We start from the raw sequence: 27,237 nt of genomic DNA, 5'->3' as shown, positions 1-27,237 counted from the left end.
TTTCTTCCCTCGGCAGCCTTGGGCAAGATACTCTCTGGGCCCCCCTTTCCTCATGAGGCTTCTAGGATATTTCAACTGAATGATCAATTTTAGGCACAGGACTGATAGCAGTACTTTCTGCAGACCGGGCACTGTTCAAAGCCCTTTATGGTCAATTCTCATGGCAGCCCTGTGACATGGGTTCTATCAATAAACCCATTTTACAGAAGAAGAGACTGAGGCACAGAGTGTTGAAGTAACTTGCCCAAAGTTCCCTGGCTCCTCTCCTTCTCTGCTGTGTGGCTTTGGGCAAGTCACTTCACCTCTCTCATCTTGGACAAGTTATTTTACTGTTTGTGTGCCCCGGTTACCTTCTCTGGAAAACGGAGTATCTGGCATGTGTTAATAGTCAAAGACAGATGGGGTGTTTTTTTTAAATCCTTACCACCTTCATCATCACTACTGATACAGTTACAGGTTTATCCAAAGAGATACTCAGGAAACATTCAACAAAGGGAGGAGGGAAGGCGGGCAAGAAGGAAGGAGTAAGTGAATGAAGAATGAATAAATGAATGTTATCACCCACCCAGAGAAAGCTCTGGAATGCAGAAGGGGGGCAAGAGGGTGTGAAGCATATTTAAGTGATACACCTGTGAATGGATGGACCCTGTGGGTGCAGAACAAACAAGGACCCACATCACTGTAGCTAAGTAACCCTCCACCCCTCAGCGGATATCTCCCTTCAACCCCCAGGGCACGAGTCGGGAAGCGTTTGCACCCTGATGGATGGTGATACAGATGGAAACATCCATTGATCGTAACTGGTCCATAAATGGACCCCACAACCCAAGTTATCAGTTTAAGACCCCAGGGATGCTTTATTAACATTTCTAATTTATAGGCTCATTTGAGAAGTCATTAGGGACGACAAACCCAATAAATCATGGGTTAAAAGGACTCCAGACAGCAGCGCACAGGGTGGGTGGTAGCCATTGAACTTTTGAGACAGTCATAGCAACTGTCACCAGGGAAACGGGCTGCCAAAGGGAGTCTGGAGTTGGCGGTGGTGACAGCTGGAAGCAGATTATCAAGAAGACAGCATTTTCTGGTCCAGCAGGGTAGGCAGGGGAAGAAACTGCTATCATTTGTTCAGCGCTTTGTGCAGGCACTGTATTTGCATTGCCTCGTTGAAGCCTCCTCGAGTCACATCTGTGTGATTGCTGTCCTGATTCCCACCTACAGGCGAAGCAACCGAGGCTCAGGGAGACTAGGTCACTGGCTCAGTTAAGAGTTAAGCTGGGATTTAAAGGCAGGAGGTACCCACCCAATGATCCATGCTCTTAATCACTGAACTTTTCTGGCCACCAGCCCAATGTCCCCATTCTACAGAGCTGGAGACTGAGACCCAGTGATGGAGACACACACACAAGTCAACAGCAGAGCTGGGATGAGGACTCAAGGATCTCGACATCTATTGTCTCATTCTTTCTGGAGTTCTTCCCTGACTCTCTGTCATTCTCGTCTCCTTACTCTGTTGTTTTGTGTTTGTTTTTTTCATTCCTTCATAGTATTTATCACCTGCCATGTTATAGATTTATTTCTTTGGATCCCAGCATGCTCATTTGTGAGGGGAGGGTTGGGGCTGTTTAATCTTATAACAACTTGTACCCCAAGTGTTACAACTGTTGCACACCCATCTCAAGCATAGGATCTTCCCGGTGGTACCAACATAACCAAAGTCCACTTTCTAAAATTCTCCCTTTGGTTACACTCCCTGCTGCCAATGGTCAGGAAGAAATGGGGCCTCCTACGTTTGCCCCTTTGAGGGTTTTCTCTGTGCCCTGGGGAGTGGACCAGCCCCTTTCACATTGACACGTTTCTTCACAGGTTACAGCTTTTGTGTCTCCTTAAGTTGCCTTTACACTTCTCTGTTTCAGCGTTTTATTTGTTCATGATTAAGTTTGTCACCAGAAAGGCCATCTCACTTCCTTTTCTAAGTATTTAAGGGATTTTTTCCTTGTAGCTCCAAACTACAAGCTGTAGTCAGGCAATATTCTTGCTTCCCTTCTTGTTAACAATAGAACCCCAATCTTATTCATGGTGGCAGTGTTCCCAGGTTCTAGATTACATTCCCTAGTCCCACCTTCAGCTAAGAGAGGAGGCTTAATGAGATGAAAGAGAAAGTCATTGGATGAGTTTCCTTCCAGAAAGTCTCTTGACAGGGGGCTGACCAAGCTAAGAGACTGGTCCTTCTTCCCTTCTACCTGGAATGTGAACTTGATGTCCGGAGCCCCAGCAGCCAGCTTGGACTCTGGGGCAAGCTCGAGGATGGAAGCTGACACTAAGGTACGTAGACCCTAATGATAGTGAATCTGCCAGCCCAGCCCTGACCTGACACTCCTGGCTCCATTTACACGACAGAAAAAATAAATAAATACACTATGATCCCTCTTGTGTGTGAAATTTGTGGTTATTTTTATCCAGGATTTCCACCGGTTGGAGGAGGAATGGGTTGCTTCCACAAAAGCTAAACTCTTCTTGTTAAACTCATGTGCCCAGATCATGGTCTGACAGGAGAACACCAGTGAGGCAGTCAGGAGACCTGGGATCCAGTCCTCAATACTCAGGAGTTGTTCTAGGATGACAGATGGATTGTTCCCATCTTCACACTAGTGTTTATTTACATCTCTGCCTCATTGTGGAAAAGAGTTGAGAAGGTTTATTTGAGTACGGAACAACCCAGCACATATTTTCAAGGAATGAATTGATGAAGAAACCAGGGTGAAGAAAAGGAAGTCCAACACACTCTAAGGTCCAAGAGGTCAAATGAGGTGTTTAACTTAGCTTCCCAGGAGCCACAGAGAGAACAGAAACACGACTACCTACAAGTGGTCAGGATGACAGTGATTCTGAAAATTAGATAGCTGCTCAGGTGCTCAAGAGAAGCAGGCTTTTCTCCTGGCTTGGTGGTCTGAGAAGAATGTAACTGTGTGTTCTCATCAAGGAAATATCATGTGAGCCTCAGCCAGAGCCAGTTCCTCCGGGGAATTCCCAGGACTTCTCCCTCCATCTCTGTAGAGATGAAATGTGGAGAGCAGACAAGTTTGAAGGTACAATCTGGAGTAAGAACTGACCTGTGGCATGGGTATACTGTGCTACCAGTTAAGGGAAGATCTACGTGCATTAACAATCAAGTGGACCTACCTCGACACAGAGAGAGGCCAAAGGAATACCTGTGGGAATACCTCTGAGAATACTTGTGGGAATACCTGTGGGATACTTTAGGGAATACCTCTGAGAATACTGGTGGGAATACTTGAGGGAATACCTGTGGAAATACCTACAGAAATACCTGTGAGAGTACATGTGGGAATACCAATAAGAAAGTTTTGGGGGATGCCTGTGGGAATACCTATGGAAATACCTGTGAGAGTACCTGTGGGAATACATGTGGGAATACCTGTGGGAATACTTGTGGGACTACCTATGGGAATACATATGGGAACACTCTGGTAATACCTGGGAGAGTACCTCTTGTAATACCTGTGGGAATACTTGTGGGAATACCTGGGAGAATACATGTGGGAATACCCGAAGGAAAGCTTGTGGGGATGCCTGTGGAAAGCTGTAATCCTTAAGAGAACAGCTCTGGATCTATTCCCACACCAAGAAATAATGTCCAAGTCCATCAAGTTGAGCCATAATAATTTTAGCTTAAGTTTTTTTTCAAAGTACATTTTACATATCACCCAAGAAGGCATTAGAGAAATCCTAACACTGCATCCACAGACCCCTAATGTTAAGCAAGTGTCACCTCCTGGTGAGTCCCGCAAACGGCTGAGTACGAAAATGTAGCCCTCAGTGACTACATGAGTGAATGCAATTCACAGGTTGTTGAATAAAAGCCAACTCGATGTTGGAGGACATCTGCCAACAGTGACAATTGGGGGTTGGAGCAGTTCATCCTGAGCCAGTTTTTTCTGACAGTAATGAGGCCATTCCTGGTTTCTGACAATAAAACCATGTCATTTGCATAGAAAAGACTTTCAACTTTCTGTTCCTCATAGCAAAGGGCAACTCATTCAGCTCATCCAAAAATTCTTTCAAGTCATAAAGCACCCGTTAGAGGGAGCGGGGACCAGAGCACGCGGCTCTTGTGCCCTGTTTGAAATCGTGGTCTGCTTCGTCAGGACACGATTCCTCCCAACGCCAGCCCTCAGGCGGTGCTAAGGGGCACATTCTGTCTCAGGGCCCGTGGCAGGGTGGGGATGAATACCAGCACTTCTAGGTTAGCCCATAATTGGTTTCTCTCCACATAATTAGTTTCTCTCCACTGAGTCAAAGGTCAAAATCAGTCATTGCTCCTGCAATTCTTATATTGTTCCTCACAGATTTTTGCACCAGTGGCATAAAAAAAGTCAATCGTGTGGAATAAATAGGCTGAAAACCCAAGGGCTTCCTCATACAAAGTATCAGCCAGAGAAACCCAGACTTGCCATTTCTAAAAGGGGAAATTGACAGGTGCTTTAGTTAGAATAGCAAGTAAACCAATAGGTCTATCATTTGGGGGGAAATAGAGGATGAGCCTTTACAAAGTGGGATAATCTACCCTCTGGGTCCATCCAGACAAGGCTACCTGTAGAATTAAGGAAAATATGCGACTGGCTAATGAACGCTTGAGACAGGGCAAGTCCTAATAGAGATGAGCTGTAAATGTAAAGTATACATCAGAATTCAAACTTAGTATAAAAAAGAATGCAAAATAATTTTATATTGATTATATTGATATTATTATAATATTTGGATACGTTGGGCAAATAAAACGTATCATTAAAATTAATGCCACCTTTTCTTTTTTTAATTTTTTTATGTGACACTAAAACGTTTTAAATTACTTGCATGCACACTGTGGTAGCCGTCTGCAAGATGACCCCCAGTGATTCCTTCTTCCTGATAAGTCACACCCTCTAGTGACCCCCTCCCACACTGTATCAGGGTTGGTCTGTGTGACCCACAGAATATTTTTGTTTAAGTCCATTTACCATTATGATGTCAATGTTTATGTAACTTTTTGTGTGCATCTCTAAATGTGAACACCACATGCCTGTCTATGACCAGTTTACAGAATGCAAGGCATCTTCTAGGTTCAAGTAATTCACAAGTTGGTGAATGTCACCTTACCACATGCCCCGTATGGCTTCCTTAAAGAAACACTACGGTATTATTTTAGTAGAATATATCAGAAGCAATGGTATGTCACTCAAAATTAGGTTACAAAAGACACTGCTGCTTCTGCCTTGGTCTCTTTCTCAATCTCTCCATCTCTCTCTCTTTCTCTCTCGTCACTTACTCTAAAGGAAGTTAGCTGCTAATTTGTGAGCAGCCCTATGGAGGATCCTGCATAGCGAGAAACCAAGGCCTCCAGGCAACACCCATGTGGATGAACCTTCTTAGAAGCAGGTCCTCTGACCACAGTCCAACCTTCATAGAACGGCAGCCAAATGGACATCTTGACTACAGCCTCACGAAAGACCCTGTGTTAGAATCACCCAGCTAAGCCACTCCTGGATTTCTGGTCCTCAGTAACCGTGTGACGTCACAGACATTGTCTAGGGTAACTTACTGCACAGCAAGAGATACTAACACGCGCGCTTCTCATTTCTATTAAGCGGCACTTCCCTGGCGGTCCTGTGGTTAAGACGCCGCGTTTCCACTGTGAGGGGCACGGACTGAATCGCCGGTCGGGGAACTAAGATCCCGCATGCCGTGCACGGCCAAAAAAAAAAGAGAATCCTCTAGAGCAGAGGCTCCTACACCTAGCTGTACATTAAAATCACTTGGAAAACATTTAAAAATAGCTGATGCCCAGCCCCATCCCCCAACAGTTGAATGATTCTCTAGGGGTAGAGCCCCAGCATGGGTATTTTCTAAAACTCACCCAGGTGACATGAATATTCAGCCGAGGTTGAGAGCCCTGCTCTAAGGAAATGCTTCTCCAGTGTCATGGTGCTTAATTCCACGTATCATCTAGGGCTTGGCTACCCCAGGTGTGCATCTGAATCCACCTGGGAGCTGTTAGAAAGGCCAAGGCTTGGGCTCCAGCCCAGGTGGAACAAATCAGAATCTGCATTTTAATAAGATTCCCAGGGAATGTGGACGCACACTGAGCTTTGAGAAGCACTGATTTAGGGCATCAATTCAGAACTGGTCTTCAGAACCCACACTCCAGATCCCTGCTAAGGGGAACCGTATCCCAGCATCTCTTCTCCCATAAGCATTTATTAAGATTGAATTGTAGGGGCTTCCATGGTGGCCCAGTGGTTAAGAATCCACCTGCCAATGCAGGGGACACAGGTTCAAGCCGTGGTCCGGGAAGATCCCACATGCCACGGAGCAACTAAGCCCGTGCGCCACAACTACTGAGCCTGCAAGCCACAACCACTGAAGCCCGTGCCTAGAGCCCGTGCTCCACAACAAGAGAAGCCACCGCAATGAGAAGCCTGCGCACCACAACGAAGAGTTACCCCCGCTCGCCACAACTAGAGAAAGCTTGCGCACAGCAACGAAGACCCAACACAGGCAAAAATAAATTAATAAATAAGATTGAGTTGTACACGATCTTCCTCGCCAAGGGATTCTGACATACTGGTGTGGGTGGGGCTGAGCCATGGAGAATTTTGTGAAAGCTCCCCCCAGGGGTTCTAAGCTGTAGCCTGGGTGGTGAGATGGGTCTCAATCTGTCCTTTCCCTGAGTCTTTCATCTCACCACGACAGTGGGAGTCAAGAGTTTAAAGATGTCTTATTTCCATACAACATAAACCCTACAAGCCAACCGCCCCATCTAGAACTTACCTAAAGAAACAGTCATTTCGGGCTTCCCTGGTGGCGCAGTGGTTGAGAGTCCGCCTGCCGATGCAGGGGACACGGGTTCGTGCCCCGGTCCGGGAAGATCCCACATGCCGCGGAGCGGCTGGGCCCGTGAGCCATGGCCGCTGAGCCTGCACGTCCGGAGCCTGTGCTCCGCAACGGAGGGGCCACAACAGTGAGAGGCCCGCGTAACGCAAAAAAAAAAAAAAGAAACAGTCATTTCTTCCAATTCTAGAGAGGGAAAACTTGCCACATAGGATTTACCCAGTGCTAACGTGTTCATTTCGATGCTGAGGACCAGTCATCATCCCCTGAATCACATCCTTGGGGACGAAGCCCCAGCGAGATGCCCTACCATGGCACAGCAAGGTTTAAATTTTATTGTAACTCTAATAAGCCTCCCAACTTCTCTTCATACATCAACGCACTTCTTTGGTCACAGTTTAAGAATTGTTTTTATTTCTTAGTTCATTTATTTTCTTTTTCCTTTCTGACAGCCTTTATCAAACCAAGAACTACAATGACAAAATCCACATGGAGCCAGCAAAGCCAGTTTTCATTTACCGGCAACTCCGTCGATAATGGGTGAAGGGGTAAAACCCAAGGCATTTCACGGCATTTCAAGAGATTCTCAGAAAAGCGACTTCAACCAATTTGAAAATTCCATGCCTCTCTTTGAAATGCCCCCATCCTTTGAGGTATAACCATGAGTTCTAACGGGCCTGGCCATACCTGTGGTTGAGGTGGGATGGATATTATCACTTTGTCCCCGTCTGAACATCACCTTCCTAAACATCGTAAAAAAATAAGACCGGCTCACTGTAATACAATTGACAGCACTCTCTCCTTCAAACTGTTTACCGTAATTTGCAATATCTATTTGGCCGCTTGCTTATCATGTCCCCTCTCTGATCGTAACCCTATTTGGACAGGAGTCATGTTGGCCTTAATATATTCCTCCTCCTTAGCCTAGTATCTGACACACAGTAGGTACCAGATGAATGTTTGCTGAATGAAGCCCTGAGTGGAAAATTGCCCAGATCCGTGCCAGGCACTAATACTCAGGAACACTAGACCCTATAAATCCGTTGGTGACGAACGGCTTGATACAGCCGTCTACAGGAGATACGATCTACAGGTAATCAAGGCGGTTCAAGCTGACCCCTGCAAGCCCTGTGCCAATATTGATACACTGGTCTTCTGAGGTTATTATGACTGACTCTATGTTTTCTTCAATATAGAAAATTTATATTTTTATATATATGAACAACAAACATTTGCAAAGTGAAATGAACAAAACAATTCCACTGACAGTGGAGGCTAAAAGTAACACAGACCACTTAGAAATAAATACAACAAAAGATGTGGAAAAACCTCTACCCTGAAAACTATAATACATGACTAAAGGTAATTAAAGAAGATTTTTTTTAATTTTTATTTTATATTGGGATAGAGTTGATTGACAGTGTTGTGTTAGTTTCAGGTGTACAGCAAAGGGATTCAGTTATACATATACATGTATCTATTCTTTTTCAAATTCTTTTCCAATTTAGGTGATTACAGAACACTGAGCAGAGTTCTCTGTGCTACACAGTAGGTCCTTGTTGGTTATCTATTTTAAACATAGTAGTATGTATATGTCAATCCCAAACTCCCAATTTTTCCCTCCCCTCCACCTTTCCCCTTTGGTACCCATAAGCTTGTTTTCTATGTATGGCTGACTTTAAATACATGATGGAAATAGAGGATTTTGACCATCACACACAACCCAAGGTCCAAGCAGACTGCACATACCTGACCAGAGAGATTATGAATCAACTTTAAACCAGGTCCAGCCCCTCTGGTTACCAAATGCAGAAAGGAAAGAGCCTTGTGTTCTGTCCTGTGCACTGAGTACCTCCACTCTCCATTTTAAGGCACCTATAGCATATGCCCAGCCTGCCTGGAAGGACAAGTTCTCATTCCCAAGTAAGGGAACATAAAGACCCGGCAGACTACCGAAGGGCTTTGAATGCTCTCAACAGAATCCAGGGTGAAAAAGAACCAAACACAAGCTCAAAATGTCAGTTCTAAGCATCTCAGTTCCCCCAAGAGACCACCTCAAATGCCAAGTCTCAAGTACAAATAGTGCAAGGACAGGGGTCCACTGAGAACTCCTGATCTTCTCACCAGGCCATCCCATGATGGGCCATCTTTATATTCTTGTCCCGATCCCTCAGCCTATATAAAGTAGCCCACAGAATCCCTGATGCACAGAAGTCTAGACCCTGAAAAATTGCTCTGGAGAGAATAGAATGGGAACCGCCCACCTCCAACCTCAAACCTCTCAGCCACCAACCCATTGAGGTCTCCATACAGAAACTTTCTGGGGAGTTCCTTCTTAAAACCCAGAATTTTGAAATAACTCAAAGAGGCAGCATGGGGGTGCAGGGGTCAAACAGGTTAGGATGGATCATAGAAAGATTGGGTTCAAGCTGGGACTCTGCCTCGCTGGTAACTACCAGACAGACCTTGGGTGAGTCCCTTCCCTCCTCAGGCTCCAGTCCCTTTGACTGCACAACAGGGAGAGTAACTTCCACTTTCTGGGGAGGCTGCAAACATCAGACACACCAATATGAAGAGGACTTAGGAAATGGTCTAGCTATGAGCAGTGTGAGTACATTCAAGGGTAACCAGGAGGTGAGGACCGGAGGAGTGCTGTTTCCTCCTGCCTTCCTCTCTTCCTTCTTTCCCCGCATCTTAGGAGGGAATTAGTCAACGTGCACGTCGCTGAGGACAGCCCCCATCCCCAGAACACATGGTCACACACCTTTCCGGACACAACATCCCAAAGCAAAACCCACTAGATCTGCCACACATGCACTGCGGCTCATCCCCGCTACAGCGATAAATGAGCTGCCTTCTTTCTGCCCAACGGGCCCCTGGTTTTATCCAGAAACGGAGCAGCAGAGGGATGACGGCAGGCGGCCCCACTGCAGCGTCCCAGGGAGCGAGCGGTGAATAATGAGATCCCCATGGCTGGTTCACTCTTTCTGCTAGCGATGGGTTTAAGTGTGAGCACGTGTCACAGTCCTGGCCAAGGGGAATAAAGGAAATCCACTTGGAGGTTTCTGGAAAATGTCTTCCTCTGTGATGAAAAGAGTGAGAAAAGGCCAGTCTTCCCCTGCAGCCTTGGGATGAGTGTGTGAAGCCATAAAGCCTGGAGCTGCAAAGACCATCCCCAGCCACGCGGGGACAAGCTCAAAGACAAAACCAATGCACTGGGGATGGCAGAGGAGAAAGATGGAAAGTGCCCGCCCTCGGCATTGTTGCTGCGCCCAAATGAACGAGCTCTGGAGCCTCCAACCTACAAATATTCTCCTGTGAGCTAACAGACCCCTACCGTTTAAGCCGCTTCAAGTTGGGTGTTTGGTTACTTGCAACAGAGCCCATCCTGATAAACACTTCCCCCCAGACACCAAAACACACAGCCTGTAACTCATCTCTGACTTATTCAAATCCCCGGTGATGCTCCCCTTAGCCCTACAGTCGGGTTCATGAACCATCGCTCACAGAAACACCCACGGCTCTGTGTCACCTGTGGGATAAAAGTCAAATCTGAAAAAACTAAAGTACCTTCCCTCACCCGCTCGCTCTCCAGCTCAACATCCTGTTTTGTTTTCTTTACAACGTGGTCACAAATGGAAAATACATCATTGGACATTTATTCATTACCTGTTTACTATCTACTTCCAATGTAAGCTCCATGAAAAGAGGGGGGCTGGTCTGTTTTGATCACAGCTGTCTTTCCAGCACTGCAATCATAGTGTGGAACATCATTGTGGGTACTTTAAAAATATTTTTTTATTGAGTTCTAGTCGATGTACAATATTATATGCTTCATAGTGATTCACAATGTTTTAAAGTTCTGTTCCATTTATAGTTATTATTAAATATTGGCAGTATCCCCCGTGTTGTACAATACATCCTTGTAGCTTATTTACTTTATACATAGTAGTTTGTACCTCTTAATCCCCTTCCCCTATCTTGCCCGTCTCCCCTGCCCTCTCCCCACTGGTAACCTTTAGTTTGTTCTCTATATCTGTGAGCCTGTTTCTTTTTTGTTATATTCACTAGTTAGTTTTATTTTGTAGATTCTGCCTATAAGTGATAATCATACAATATTTGACTTTCTCTGATTTATTTCGCTTCACGTACTACCCTCCAAGACCAGCCTTGTTGTTGAAAATGGCAAATGGATGGACATATAAATGAACAGATGGCTCCAACATACCTTTCCAGCATGTTCTTCCTAAATGCCTCTTCATAAAATAAAATCTCTCTCCCATCAATGAACTAGCAATAGTGCACCGTGCAGCCAAGTGTCTTTCCTTGCTCGTGTGTTTTAGGGTAGACTGAGGGAACTTGTGCAACGGCTCCCCTTCTCTCCTTCCTCCACGTCAAAGCTTTCTTTGATCCAAAGAGCTGCACAGAGTTACTCCTCTGAACTCCTCTGACACTGACCACTGACCACTTTCCACCAAAGTGACCACTTTGCCACTCACTGGCCTGTCTGCCCTCTTCTCCCCTCCCTGACACACTCCCCACCCTGGAGTGTGTGTCCCTCAGGGCAGGGTCTGTGGCTCATTCATCTGCATCTCTACGTGCCATCTAGTGAGTGGCACATAGTAGATGCTCAAGAAACATCTGTGGGGATGAACACACGTGGGAACGCCCAGGCTGTGGCTCACCATGGGGGTGATGGTCTGGAAGGAGAGCGAGTGTCCGGGTCCACACCACAAGAGCCCAGGGTGAGGCTCACCCCAGAGAGAGAGAGAGAATACAAGGAACTCTAATGAGGTGCCGAAAAGAACAGGTGTGACTCTGGAAACTTCTCTCTCTGAGATGTGGTTCTTCATCTGCACGGTGAGAAGTTTGGACCAGATGGTCTCTGGGGATTATCGCAAAGGGAGCTGAGTGTGGGTTTCAGAGCTGGACTCACCTGGGTCTGACTGCTGCTTCTTCTACGGGTTAGCTGCGTAGCCCTGTAAGCCGCCACTCTCCTCTGGGCGCATCTCCTCAGCTGTAAAATTGCATGAGTGACCGCAGTTCATAGGGCTGTTGGGTGGATTAGATGAGGCAGTGCGTGCACAGCGCCTGACTCCAGGCCCTCCCTCCCCTCTGCTGCTTCAGCCCCTGGAGTCCCTGTCCCCCCTCCTCACCGGCCGCCCCAAGTGTCCATCACACCTTCTCCGCCCCAAGCAGAAGGAGACCCACCCTCCCAATGCAACAACTCCTTTGGCCGCCAACAGGGGGCTTGACTCCTGTGGGACTCTGGCCACCTGGCCGTAAAGGAGGCATTTCCCTGTGCACCAACCCAGCTGGGCTACTTTCCTCCTGGCCCAGACGAGAAGTACCCTTCCCAGCGCCTAGACAAGGCCTTATGACTCATTCTGGTCACAGAATATGAACAGAAGTCACTTAACTGCTTCCATTGCTGACTCATTACCATTCCCTCCTCTGCTCTCTCCACTTCCCTGGAAATCCTGAATCCGGGTAGCATCACAGTCTGGAAGGAGCCTGGGTTCCCAAAGGGATGTTCAACTACACTGACTGTGACATGAGTAAGCAGTGAAGCTCCCAAGATTTGGGTGTTTACCTGTGACTGCAGCGGTGGCAGCCTCCCCGAGCTAGACCAGACCACCTGAGCCTTCCCAGGGCCACGGCTCCTGAAACAGGACAGATGCTCTTTGCTCTGACTCGCCCTCCTCAGGGAGTAAGGATCGGCCTTCCCCTTCCCCCTCCCTCCGAGAGAAGGTCTGGATTCTAATGCCCCATTCACGCTCCCAGTCTCTCCCAGGGTATCCGTCACCCTCATTCAGATGGCACCTTGTGGCCAGCCTGGCACCCTGGAGCTCCCCAAAGGCCTGCTTAGATGAGACTGTGCCGTGGTCTGGGCCTCAGTTTCCCCACACACCCCATGAGGACCTCAGGAGACCCCTCTCGCTCTGATATTTGCAAGCCCAGGACAGCACATCTTAGAGGGACTGCCCTCGGCCAGCACCAAGCAGACCACACCCTGGCCCAGCCTCCAGCCTACGTGTGACCCATAAATTCTCCCTGCTGAGTAAACACATGTTATGGGGCCTGGGGACACTTCCTGGCCATGCTGTTCCCACCTTCCCTTGTCCTGCTCCGGCCTGGCCAGCTCCCCTGCACACACCTCCCCGGGACCCCCAATCCCCACCCTTCAGTTTCCCTCTGCTTCTTACCCCTTTCCCCCAACACCTGCATCCCCGGCCGTAAAGAGGGTGGAGAGTTTCCTCTCTTATCAGCCGTCTTCTCCTCCTCCCTGGTTACACAGTAATTGCGAACAGAACTCCTGGCAAGGACGGGTTGGTGCCTATCAGCTCCCCGGGGACAGTTTCCTGGACAAAGAGAAGGTGCCCCTTCAGTGCAGTCTCAGGAGGCAAGTAAGAGGCATGCAAATAGGTGGGGGGGAAGAAAGGACCCCAAAAGGAAGGGAGAGGCACCCCGGGCCCGGAGCCGATGGACAGGCTTGTGCAGTGAAGTCAGGGAGAGAACGGAAGAAAGCGATGGTCGGACCAGAGACGCCAGGGGAGACTCAGACACCAGTACTCAGCGCAACCCCGTCACAGAGAGCCACCCTGGCAGTGGTGACCCAGTGACCCCCTTCCAAAGCCTCCATCTGCAGGGCAGCCAAAGCACGGCTATTCTGGAAGGTCTACTCTGGAGTCTGGGAGCAGCGGAAGCAAGAGAAACCCAGGAGGGTTTCTGGGAGCGCCCCTCCAGCTGCACTGTGGCCCAGGACTGAGTTGGGCACCTGGGCCAGTGGCACCCCAGCCTTCCAGAGGCCTGGCTGGAGCCAGCGGAAAGGGCGAAGGTGGACACCCCACCTCCAGATCTCCCTGGGGCGAAGGTGGACACCCCAGCCTTCCAGAGGCCTGGCCGGAGCCAGCGGAAAGGGCGAAGGTGGCCACCCCACCTCCAGATCTCCCTGGGGCAGGCTCCCTCCTCCCTCCAGCTCTTTGCTGTGTTCCCCACTGTCCGTGACCTCGGGGTCCCCGGCCTACGCTGGGGATTGTGCAGGTGACCACCCTGGAGAAGACTCGCTGCAGTAGGACTGAACCCAGTTTGGCAATGGTGACTCCCTCGACGTGGAGCTGGCGAGGGCTCTGAGCCCCTGGGCACAGGGTTCAGCCCCTTCCAGTGTTCCCGACGTGACCTGCCTCCTTGATCCCAGGGTGTTCTGAGGTGACCCATGGAAGTCCCCGTGGAGACATAACCCTGCTTGGACAATCCCACACGAGGATCCACCTCTGCTCACTCTCTTGATTCCAGGAGCTTCGGGAAAGGAAGAACACCACCCTCCACTGGCATAGGCCCCTCTGCCCCCCTTGCAGCTGCCCGCGGAGGGTGCCAAGGCCGGCCCGGCTCTCCATGGGGGGATGGAGAAGAAGAGCTCGGGGTGCTGTGAGGCCCCAAAGAAGCGGGGCCTGTCCTTCTCCATCGAGGAGATCTTAAAGAGGCCGGCTGAGAGGAGTGATGCAGTCAGGCCAGAAGGGGCAGGTGGACAGGGCACCGGGCAAGCAGCAGCTGCAGACTCTGGGCCGGAGAGACCCCCGCATAACCAGCCCCAGGGTAAGTGTCTTCTGGCCATTTCTTATCTGTTCCTGGGTCTCCAAGACCCAGCTGCACTCAGGCAGAGAGGAAGCTGCTCCCAACAGGAGAGAAGCCTTCAAAATTCAGAGAGATGTTAGGCACTGGGCTGTCAGCCGTAAATACTCTTCTCCCGGGGCTTCCCTGGTGGCGCAGTGGTTGAAAGTCCGCCTGCCGATGCAGGGGACGCGGGTTCGTGCCCCGGTCCGGGAAGATCCCACATGCCGCGGAGCGGCTGGGCCCGTGAGCCATGGCCGCTGAGCCTGTGCTTCCGGAGCCTGTGCTCCACAACGGGAGAGGCCACAACAGTGAGAGGCCCGCGTACCACAAAAAAAAAAAATACTCTTCTCCCCAGCCCGGCACTGCGGCTGTTCCAATGTGGACCAAGCCTCGGTTCACTGCAGGATGCAGGGACCTGGGGCTCGTTCCTGTAACCAGGCCACAGCTAAGAGTTATCGTTCATTTATCCAGCATTTACAGTGTGGTTGGCACTGCCCCAGAGGCTGTGCACGTCTCTTCTTTAACTTCAGTAGAAAAGCATAATTATCATAACTTGACAGATGTGGAAACTCACCTGTAAAGGGAAGAGGTGGGTGATGCCCCCAAGTCACAAAGCAGAGGACCCGAGACCCAGCCGCCCCCAAACACCTGCCCGGTCTGTCGTGTTCTTTCCCTACGTAAGCAGAGTTCAGCCTGCACGGCCTCTAGTGGGTGAAGCCGTGGCCCGGATCTGCCCACCCTGATCACACCCCAGGCCAGTGCCCACCCCAGGGCTTGCCCCCAAATAACAATGACCAGATCCCAGGCCCCTGCTTGAGAGCCAGCTGGAGGAGGGCTGGAGGAGGGCACACACACGCTAAGAGTCAGGAGTCAGCAGTCAGTGTCACCTCTCCCCCGGCCTGCTGAGCCACCTTGGCAAAGTGCCTTTCCACCCTGGCCTCAGCTTCACCCTTGGTGAGACGGCTGAGTGACGGAGGAAATGGAGCTGGTGATGTCTTGAGGGCCCACTGGAGTCTGATAGGAGATGAGCCTGGAGCATCTCACAAAAGGGTCCCAGTCCTCTTTCCTTTCCACACCTTTAATCTAAGGAAAGGAAGCTCGGGGGGGCCCGTGATGTCTTCTCCTACCAAGCATGGAGCTCCAATCCCTCCAACCAAGTCAAGACTCCCAAGATGGAGATTGTGCTCAGAGGCGGGCCAAGAGAAAGACCCTGGCGGGCAACACGTCCCCGGGGAGCTGGCAGCTTTCCCAGTAGCTCAGCCTATCAATAGGAAAGGGCCCCAGCTTAATGTTGAGAAGTTCATTAGTATCTTCCAGTGAATTGAATGAGCCATGAGCATTCACAGAAACCGTTCTTCTAAGGGTCTAACCAGAGTCTCTCCTGCTGCAGCTACATAACATCCATGTCTGTCCTCTCTGCTGTGGAGAAAGAGAGAGATCTTATTTCCCCTCCCAGAGCAGCTTGCCTTCTCCTAGCCTGACATTGGCTGATGGCAAAAAGGAGGCCAGTCATTCTAAACGCCCCCGGAAGCTGCTGGCATGTTTCACGCCAGCTATCCCGCTGGACCCAGAGGAGACCCCCCAGTGAGCGCTTACGAAAATAGCAGTTGTAAGATTGGACGGTACTCCACGGCTCTCATGGCAATCTCACGGCCGTTGTTCTATCCATATCCAGTTGTGAGCCCTGCCTTAGAGCTGATGAAACCAGGAAGACAAATCACCTGCAAAAACCGCAGAGTGGGTAGCATTAGAACTGAACCCTGGTGGTCTGAGACCATCCACTCTAGAGTATTCCTGAATGTGGCCTAAATCCATCCATCTCCCCGCTGGGCTGGAATTCAGCACGTCCAAGATTCCTAAGGGTCGCCGTGGTGGTTTTCAAGATGACTTCGAGGGGCAGGCAGACAAAGATTTTTTTTTTTAACATCTTTATTGGAGTATAATTGCTTTACAGTGGTGTGTTAGTTTCTGCTGTATAACAAAGTGAATCAGCTATGTGTATACATACATCCCCATATCCCCCACCTCTTGCGTCTCCCTCCCGACCTCCCTATCCCACCCCTCTAGGTGGTCACAAAGCACCGAGCTGATCTCCCTGTGCTATGCGGCTGCTTCCCACTAGCTATCTATTTTACATTTGGTAGTGGATATATGTCCATGCCACTCTCTCACTTCGTCCCAGCTTACCCTTCCCCCTCCCCGTGTCCTCAAGTCCATTCTCTACATCTGCATCTTTATTCCCGTCTACAAAGATTATTTATGTCAATCGTTCTGTAATGATTTCTACACTAACCTTCTATTTATGACACATGATACCATTTACCCACTTATGGTCATGATGTGAGGTTTTCTTTTAAAATAAATGTATTTATTTAGGTAAAACAAAAAAACAGTCTGTTTAAATGTGAAGTAAGTAATAATGCAGGTGAGATGCCAGCATGTCAGAAACTATAAAGGTAACTTGCACAAACTGCAAAGAGCTGGAGTCTGTGAGATGCTAGGCTGGGCGGGGAGGGCAGGAAGCTGGGATTCCAGAAACCTGGCCTCTAAGACCGGGTCTGGCACCGATGCACTGGAGGACCTCAGGCAAGCCGCTGCCCTGGCTGGGCCTTTGTTTCCTCATCTGGAACACGACAGTGCAGAGCTAGAAAATTCCTACGGGCCCTCCCCGCTCCGACATGCCACGACCGATTCCACAAGAAGCTGCTTGCGCAAAAGCCTCGGTGGTGTCACTCGTGGGCATTTTCCATGGCAGAAGCTTCCTCCCTGCAGAGGGGTGTCCGTGCCAGGCGGGGCAGGACCTACTCACCACCTCCACCTCTCACTGCCCCCCAGGAGGCCCCACCCCCGCCAGTGCTGGTGGCCCAGCTGACGCCTCTCCACCTCTGTCCTGTTCCCCACCAAACACACACACACACACACACACACACACACACACACACACACACACACACACACACAGCATGCAGGAGCCCTCAGGGAATGGGCAACAGGACAGAAGAGGTGCATCCAGGGCCCTCCCCTGTCCCAATAATAACAACAGAGGAATAAACTCCTCTTTGTCTCCACTTAAAGGGCTTCACAGAGGGGCTCCTGGAGGTTGACTGCAAAGCGTTACCTCAGGATCCCAATCCCCTAGGGAGCTTGTGAAGAGGCAGCATTCCAGGCCTGGCACCTAAGACTCTGCCTCCAGTCTAGGGTGGAGGCCAGGAATCTATTCTAGCAAGCTCTCCCAAGTGAGTCTGACGCAGGTGGTCCAAGGACCGTTTTTTTGAGGAGGCTGGAGTCCAGAGAGGCAAACTGGCTTGTTCGGTGCTACAGAGCAACACGGGCCAGATCCGGGGCCAGGTCGGCGATCCAGACCAAGGCCAGTGCTGGGCCTCCCTCATTTCTCATGGCAGATACCCAGGTCCCTCCCCACAGCTTCCCACTCTCAGAGGGACCCTCATAATCTAAGGCTTGGACCTTCCCCAGCCTCCGTGGAAAAATCCAAGAGGGTCTCCCAATTTGAAGGGATGCTAAGCCCAGCTGCCCGCTCACTCCTCCTGAGAGAGGAAAGCCCCCCAGAGTTCGGGGGTCCTCAAAGTCCAGGGAGACCCAGTCAGGAGGAAGTGACTTTGTACTGGAGGATCAGACCCTGGAAAGAAAGAGATCATCTCTGCACCTGTCCCACTGATGACCCTCTGCAGGGAAACTGCGAGTCCCGGCAGGGAAAGGGGAGAGGAAGATGGGCAAAGAAGGGACCACTTCAGTGGGTAAACCAGTGTGGATCTTCTGGCCTGGGAGGGACACAGATATCTTCCCTTGTCCATTCATGGGCCATTCAGTCCCTCAGTGAATCATTGCTGAGTGCTTACTCTGGGCCAGGCGGCAGGCTGGGGAGGCAAAGGTGAATAAAACCAGAAGTAGTGGCCACCCACCTGGAGCAGAAGTGGGGTCAGCAATGAGAGTCCAGGCAACACCACCTTGGGGCGGTGCTAACTTCCGCCCCTCTTATCTGGTGGAGGTGGCCGGGGGCGCCGTGGAATTCTTGAGCCTGGAAAAATATCTTCTTGCCGTAGTCAGCAGCGTTTCTACAAAGGGCCTCACATTAAGTTTTGATAGCTAGATGGTCTCTGTGGCAATTACTCAACTCTACCATCACAGCTGAAAAGGAGACAAGGTATAAATGAACGGGTATGTCTATCTTCCAATAAAACTTTATTTACAATAACAGGCAGAGGGCCAGATCCGGCCTCAGGCTGTAGTTCATCAACCCCTAACCCACTGGTGTGATGTTCAAAGTCCTTCACAGACTGGCCCTGCCGATCCCCAGGTTCATCCCCATCACGGCCTCCCGTCCCTCACTTTCCAGGCACATGGAGCACCTCTCCCACTTCAGTCTTTCTTGCCCTTTCAATGCCTCCAGACTTTGCCCTTTAGAAGCCCCTGCGGCCCTCCCCCTTCTCCTTCCTCCTTTTCCTCTTCTTTCCCTCATCCACTCCCTCTGTCTGAGCTTCCTGTGGCCATTGTACCAAATTACCACGAACTGAATGGCTTAAAACAACAGAAATGTATTATCTTAGAAGTTCAGAACCAGAATTCCAAAACCAAGGTGTTGGTAGGGTTGATTCCTTCCAGAGGCCCTGAGGGAAAAGCTGCTCAAATGGCTCTCTCCCAGCTTCCGGTGGTTGCTGACCATCTACAGCCGTCTTTGGCTTGTAGACGCGTCTACAGGCCTCTGGGTCTGTGTGGAACCCTCCTCTCCTTTCTCTCATAAAGACACCTGCCATCGGATTTAGGGCCCACCCTAAATCCAGGAGAACCGCATCTCAAGATCCTTAGCAGGGCTTTCCCTGGTGGCACAGTGGTTGAGAGTCCGCCTGCCGATGCAGGGGACGCGGGTTTGTGCCCCGGTCCGGGAAGATCCCACATGCCGCGGAGCGGCTGGGCCCGTGAGCCATGGCCGCTGAGCCTGCGCGTCCGGAGCCTGTGCTCCTCAACGGGAGAGGCCACAGCGGTGAGAGGCCCGCGTACCGCAAAAAAAAAAAAAAAAAAAAAAAAAAATCTTTAGTCTAATCATATCTGCAAAGACCCTATTTCCACATAAGGTCACATTCACAGGGACCAGGGATTAGAACTTAGACATTTCTTCTTGAGGGCAACACAGTTCAACCCACTCCCCCTTTTCTCACTTCTTCGTCCCCCTCATTTTCCTCTTTCCCCCCTCTCTTCCCTGTCCCCTTCCTCTTTCTTTTCTCTTCTCCCCCTCCCCTCCCTCCTTCCCCTGCCCTCCCTCCTCAGCCCCCAGCTGCCTAGAACTAAAGGCAGTGGCTCTGCTCTGCTCTGGGCCCTGGGAGGGGGAGCCCTGGCTCAGGGCTGGGGCCAAGGCTTCTTCTCGCTGTTCCTCTTCTTGTCCTCACACTCTTCCACACTGGGTTGATGGTTTCTTATTCCTTATGACTCCTCATAGGTCACTTTTGGTCTCCATATATAGAACTCTCAAAGTTCCTTTTTTCCTTCCTTTTAATCAATGCTTGTTGCCACAGAGGTATACTCCTTGTACTGTAGCAGTTGTTAATCATTTTTTGGCCAGAAATGGCTCTTCTCCCTGTTTACAGGGCCTGGGGCTTTGGATACCTCTAATCTGGGTACTCTGCACACCTGCACTTGGGCTGGCCTTCTGTATGTATTTTCACAGAGATAAGAGCCAGTTAACTTCCTCCTCAGTTCTCGGCAGGAAGGGTAACTGAATATGCATTCCCGCATTGAATAGAAACAAGTTCTGTGACACTTCCTGTGTCACATCAGAAAACATCCTCTAGCTTCAGAGCTTGTGTCGTCTGTCTGTTCCCCTGCATTGTCACAAGTATAGAATGGAAAGGAATAAGGGCAGGAGGGAAGCAAACACACACACACCCACCCACCCACCCACCCACACACACACACACACACACACACCCCTGCTCATAACTGTTGAAATACGATGCCACCTTGAAAGCACATGTAATCAGCCCATGTTGCAGTACCCTGTGCCCAAATCCAAGCACACTGTCTCGAGAGCCACACTGTAACAACACAGAGAAACATACAACCCTGACACAGTGCTTTGAGAACGCAGAGGAGACAGCAACAAACTCTGCTTGAAGGAAGACTTCAGAAGGAGGTGGCATCTGAGATAGCAGTCAGGCAGAGGAGGGGAGAGAGCACGCCAGGCAGAGGGAAGCAGGTGAAGCAGCCCAGAGGAATAAAAAGGAATATTCCTTTTGAGAAACAAAGAAACTCAGGGTGGCTGGAGTTGAGAAATCATGGACCAATGTCGGCGGAGGTGAGAGGCATGAGGTAGGCTGAGGTCACGTGTGCCAAGCTAAGCACCTTGGCCTTTATCTATGTCCATCAGCATCTTTAAAACCTACGTTTGGGGAATTTCAGGCTTCGGCTGAGTTGCACAGTCAGAGAGACCTTGGATGAATGGGGGACGGAGCAGGCTACACTCTGGTGCCTTCACAAGGTGTCAAGAGAGGAGCCCTCATGCTATTTGTTTTGTAGCTTTCCTGCACAAAATCCTTTAAACAAAGGTACAACTTCTAGTTTAAAAAGAAAAAACACATATGAAAAGTGTGGTAGAGTATGAGGGGACATATATGCTGAGAACCATATATAAAAAATATTATGAAAGGGAGACCATACATGTGGAAAATAACCATCTTCACGCTGCTGAGGGGTGGATGGGCACTGACCCAGTCACCCCTGGGAACAGGGCGCAAAGCCGTGGCTGGTGAGCTTTCCAATGGTCTCTCAGCTGTTTCTTTTAGCAATTTCTTTATCCTCATCTCTTTCCACTCTAGCTGTATTCACTGGGTTGTTGTTTACTTATACAAGTAATCCACGTTTATTATAGAAAAATTAAAAATACAGATAAACAGAAAGAAGATAAAATAAAATGTAGCTATAACTCTACCATCTCCTAGGCAGTAGTAAGTACCATTAACACTTTGATACATGGATACATGAAGATTGAGAGAGATTTTTTTGTACAAATATGGAGGCTGGTTTCTTGCACACTGAAATTTAGCACTCTTTACTTATCGATTAAACAAAAAACCTGTTGTGTTTCCACATGGAGATTCACAACAGACCTTGGAGAGAAGGAAATCTTTGACTGATCTGGGTTTTGATGGATGAGTAAGAGTTTACTAGGCAAAGGAGGAGGACAGGCTTGCAGATGTAGGGGGTAGTGAGAGCAAGTCCCTGGAGGATAAAAAGGCATGGCCGATCTGGGGAATCTAGAAGCCATCAGGTGGTGCAGAAATAATGGAAGTGATGATTGGGTAGAAAGCAGATGACCCTGGGAAGCGGGGAGCCTGAAGAGCTTGAATGCTGGGCCAAGGAGCGTGCCTTGCACGCTGTGGGCACAGGGAACTGTAGAAGTCCAGGACCACACCCGGAGGGAAGAAGCCAGAGCATCTCTGCCCTGGGAGGCACCTCCCTGCACCCCACCTGTCCTGTTCAGGTGTCCTCACCCTGCAGGAGGGCCCCAAGGGAAGCCTGGATCTCCATCCTGCCGAACCCGCTGCCTTGGGAAGACAAGGACAAGACCCGTTTCCGGAGTTTCAGCCCAGCTGCAAAGCCCCCGGGGCCTTAGCTGAGAGGCCAATTAGCAGACGGCAGAGAAGGAGCAATCAAGGGAGGGAGCCATGCACGGAAAACCATCAGTTTATAATTAGGTGACCTAATCACCTGTGTAAATTGTGTATTTCTTATGATCAATGTGCTAAACGTCTCAGGTTTAATTAAGTTCTGCTGACTCGTTCTCTTTGAAGACCCACTGAAGTGGGATTCACAGCTCCAACAATTAATAACCGGGTGAGGGGCAACTTGAAAGGGGCGGCAGTTCCCTGCCCGCTTCCTGCCCCGTCTCCCCACCCTCTCCCGGGTGCCCTTGGATGGGGCTCCACACTCCCCATCGTCCTCTCTGAGCCGGGGCCCAGAACATCCCAGCCCTTCCCCATGATTAAGAATCATCCCATGCAATGGGCGCTCCAACCATGAACTGGTACTTCCAGCTTCCTGTTTAATGAGGTTCCTTCTGGTTCCAAAATTCTACCTGCAGAGTCCTGAGTTCTGCCTTCTCGGTTCCACATTCCATTTATGCTGTTCTGCCTCCCTCCCCTGCTTCATCTCTCTCATCGCCTACTGTGGTCTGTAACCCAAGCCTCAGGCTTCCTGGTCCCCTCACTCCTTTCCTAGAGCAGCCTCCTCCTGCATTTGATGGGAAAACTGAAGTGTTGACCTTCATACTTCCTAAGCCAGCCCCTCAGATTCTGCTCTCCCCCATCCTCCCTGCCCTGTGGACCATGGGCAGGTCACTGTGCTCTGAGTCACCACCCGGAGCTCCAGGGCACCATCCTCTCCACTGGACACGTTCCTTCTCCCCAGTCACCAGCAGAGAGATGGGCCTGGGCCAGTCTTCCCTTCCTCTCACTTTCCCTGTACTTCCAGTTTTCCCAGCACCATCAAAGTCAGCTCTATGACTGATGGATACTCTCCTTCCTAGACAAACGTGGCAATTAGAGGAAACTGCAACACAAGAAGAGACGTAAAGTGAGACCCAGAGTATGACTTGTTCAAGAACCCAATGAGAAAACCAGTAAGGTAGCACTCACTATCCAATAGAACTTTCTCTGATAATGGAAATGTTCTATATCTGTGCTGTCCAATATGGTAGCCACTGGCCACATGTGGCTATTGACCTATGCCTAGTATGACTAAGGAACTGTATATTTTATTTTATTTTAACAGCCACAAGTAGATAGTGGCTACCATATTGAACAAGGCAGACCTAAGGAGTTAAAATTTTAACAAGGTCCAGCCTTAGATCCTAACCTTGTTCCCCTAGCTCCAGGCTCAAGTCTATCTGTCTCCCAAAATGGCTCTTCTGGTGGGGTGTCACTAGTCATATTTCAGGGACCCCCACTCACTGGGGGTGATCTCAACTCCAGGACCCCTCTCCCTACCACTCCTTTTTATAGTTCTCCAATTTAGGGATATTCAGTCCCAGATAACATCCCACGAAGAGTTGGACGGGGACAATCAGTGTTTGACTATTGACACCCCAAGAACCCATGCTCAGTCTTAGGGGAGGGGCTTTGGCCCTTGAGTCCTGCAGCCCGGTCCACTTGGGGCTCAGCCTCCATCTCGCCAACCATGTGAATTTTAGACACCCCTCTTTCTTCACAGGAGAAGTCACTACAGCTGTTGGGCACATACACATAGATCCCATCACAATCATTATCATCATCTCTCAAGAATAAACATTTATCCTGAGAATGTATATAGTTCAAAGCTAATGAGAATAATATTTTTCTTACTGGCCCATAACTTGCCAAGCAGCCCCTCCCCAATTATTTTGCAGGGTAGGGTTCAGATCTTTTCCTCTTCACCTTATCTCCAAACGATGCCCTTCTGGTCCTACAGGAAATACGGGAAAGCCATATATATCCTAATAGCTGCTCCCTTAATTACACAAATGGAAACTTGAAATAATCATTTTATTAAGGCTCATGCTTAGTCATGAGCCATTGTTTGCCTAACTTTCCTTCTGGGGAAAAAGGAGGAGATGGCTTATTTCTACTACAATCTACATTCTGTTTCTAATCCTCTGTTCTCCACTTTGCCTACTTTCCTGTATTCCGGTTCAGCACCCTACGTTTTCTGTTCAGTATCCTCTATTCCAAAGCTCTGTATTCCCAGAAGAATCCCAGATCCATGCTGTCCTTGACCTCAGTTTGTCCGTCCAACCTGGAATCTTCCATTCTGTGAAATTTTTTTGCAATTTTCTATAGAACTGCCCTGTATCACTAATATCATCTAACATGCTGACCTCATGAATGAATGAATGAATGAATACTTTCAGCATGGCTTGCCATTTCTCTCTACATCAGTTCTGGCTGGGTTTGGCTCTATCCCTTAAATACATCACCAGCTCTAAACATAGAATAAATATCTCTTTTTTTGAACTTAAAAAGTAGGGTGGACTTGAGGAGGGAAAAGGGGATAGAGAAGGAGAGAAATCAGATCACATCAGCTGGTTCACAATCCAATAGCTTACTCTAGGGGGTAATCATGTTTGAAACCTCGCTGTCCGGGACTCCCAAGAAGCTTCCAAGAGTCAGAAAAATGAGTAAAAGTACTTTGAGGGAAAAAAAAATGGACTAACAAAAATGAGGGGTAGTCAGGAGGGGTGAGACCAAAGGCAGACTATGAAATGCACTTGTTGATTCTCAGAGATGCAGGAGCAATTCAGCCGGGAGAGTTATCCTCAGCAGAAATCTCTCCTCTCTGGCCCTCTCCTTTCACCCACCAGGCAAGCCCAAGGCCAGGCCTTTCAAGCCATTCAGCCTCCAACTGAAGAGAAAAAGAATTACAGCGTGTCAGGGCCTTAGCGATTTGATCATTCAAACCCTCTCTCCTCGCCCATTTCTACAGATGGGGAGACTGAGGCCCAGAGAGTAAATAAAACATGGCCCAAGCTGTAGACTGGAGCCAGGAACAGAGCTCAGGGCTTCTGACATTCAGCTTAGTGGGTTTTCTACTGTCCAGTGATAGCAGGACGGATAATAAGCACACACACACACATAAAAGTTAATTGATCTCTTCAGCTGTTAAACCATCATAAGTGAAATCCATTTTTCACCGTGTCTACTCCAGCTCATAGTTTGTGGTCGTTTTACCTCTTTTGGGGGGAAGAAGAAAGCGGACTGAGCGGAAGTAAGGAGACCTCAACAACAGTTTAGATCCCCACCCCTCCTTTCCAGCTAATTCTGCTCTCTCCCGACCTGTGACATCTGACAGTGCACAAGAGTCCAGACAAATCATTCCGCGTTGTTTCTTGTGACAGTGTCTTATCTGCCGAATGGGTTGAGAACAGAGCCTAAACTTCACCTTTATTCATTTAGAGCAAATAATTATGAAGCTCCCAGTAGGTGCCAGTTACTCAGCAAGTCCAATGTATAGTCCCTGCCCTCCAGGAGCCCACAGTGGAGAGACACAGACACAGACACAGAGAACAGCAGGCTTCTTTCCCCAGAGGGTTTGAGTCTTGCCAATGTGCGTGAGGGATGCTAGGACAGGACGTACCTAGATTCACCATCATTTCTGAGAGCAGACTTTTCTTACAGGAGTGAGAAAGAAATCAGGAGCCATGGTGGTCAACTAGAATGGTAGGAATTGGCCCCAAAAGTGAAGATGATCTGTGGTGGTGGGGGGCAGTGTACCTTTCCTACTATTCCTAAAATTGCATCATGTGGTCTTTGTTGCAAGTCAGACTAGAATTGTAACCCTGGCCTCAGAAGTCCATGGTCAGAGAGACAAACCTGCCCCACCTGGTTTGGTGCTTCCTCCAATGTTCACCGTCCCTTGGTTTCATCAGGAGGTACAGTAAGGCTGGTTGAATCTCCATCCTCCCTACTCTCCTAGCTTCTCTCGCCCTTCTCCAGAGCAGCTTTCCAAATCCCTTCTTCATTCCTCCAGCCTCTAATCCCTCCCACCTCCTTCACTCTCTGCTGATGACCTGAGCTCCCGTTGTCCTGTCCTGAACAACTCAATGCCAGGTATAATGAGCACCTCTGACCAGCCTGCCCCGCAGCCCTGCTCCATCAAGCATCCGCCAAAGCCCTCACTCTTCTTCCTCAGTTTCTCCTCCTGAGAGGCTTTAGATATATGCTCCAGGCCGCACTCCAGACTTTTCCCCAACCTCCCTCTAGCCTTTTTCACACCTTCTCGACATAAAAGTTCTTCTTTTCCTCACCGCCTTGACTTCACCCCAACCACTCACACCGCATCCAATTTAATACAACATATACTTGTTGAAGTTCCTACCCAGTATCAGAGACACTGTATTTAGTGTGTTTGTGGATAACACAAAATTGTTCTTTTTCGCTTGGCTTTGACCATCCTAATTCAACCCAAGTAGTCTTCCTGTGGACCTCAGTGATGTCCTGAATGCCAAATTCGGGACCACATGCCTCACAAATCCATATTGGAACAAGGCAAGCTAAATATACACACACACAGGCCAAGGTCAGGGTTTAGCACTGTACCTGGTACTTAACAGGTGTTGAATAAACACACTGATTGTTTCTTATTTTTCTTCCCCTTCATCCTCTCTAATTTAAAGTCTGTGATCACTCCCTTCTTTCCAAACCTCTCTTCCCCCACGTTTTCTGTGGAACTTTGTGGATCTGAGCTCCCTCTGTCTTAGGTAGGGTTCCCCCAAAAATAGACTAAGAGAGAGATTGGCTGGAGAGATGACGTGGTGTTATACTGTTAATTTGTTTTAAATCCCTGGGACCACATGATCATGGTCTCTCCAGCTGTCAACTGCAATATTTCCTCCACATCCCAGCAAACCTTTCTGAAGATGTGCACAGTTGTTGTCTCCTCCAATTCCCCTCCCCTTCTCTCCTCTGCCCACTGCCCCTGAGCCCTTGCTGCCCCTATTCTGTGGGAACTGCTAACGTTAAGGTCCTCACGCAGCCAGGTTCAAGGACCCCCTTTCTGTCCTCATTGCAATTAATCCAGTCACAGCATGGACACAGCCGAGCCTTCTTTCTTAAAAGAGTTTCTTCGCTAGGTGTCCATGTCACTGCACTTGTCGCCTACCACAGAGACCTGTCCTTCTTGGCCTCCCTCATTGATTTCTTCTGGGTCCCCCGTTGGTTCCTGAGCCTCTAAATAGTGGATGGACCCAGG

The 27,237-nt window shown here is 49.3% G+C and overlaps 1 protein-coding gene across 1 annotated transcript in view; it reads left to right on the top strand.

Moving 5' to 3' along the window:
- The first annotated feature begins 11,577 nt into the window (after positions 1 to 11,577).
- Positions 11,578 to 27,237, top strand: part of ISX (intestine specific homeobox) — a 148,877-nt gene continuing 133,217 nt past the window's right edge. Inside the window, 3 exon segments of the mRNA XM_060165610.1 lie at positions 11,578 to 11,636; positions 13,190 to 13,298; positions 14,250 to 14,487. Of these exon segments, the coding sequence (XP_060021593.1) occupies positions 11,578 to 11,636; positions 13,190 to 13,298; positions 14,250 to 14,487 (406 nt within the window).

The sequence above is a fragment of the Lagenorhynchus albirostris genome, chromosome 11 (assembly GCF_949774975.1).
Source record: "Lagenorhynchus albirostris chromosome 11, mLagAlb1.1, whole genome shotgun sequence".
Lineage (NCBI taxonomy): Eukaryota > Metazoa > Chordata > Mammalia > Artiodactyla > Delphinidae > Lagenorhynchus > Lagenorhynchus albirostris.
This window is presented reverse-complemented; position numbering and strand designations above follow the sequence as displayed.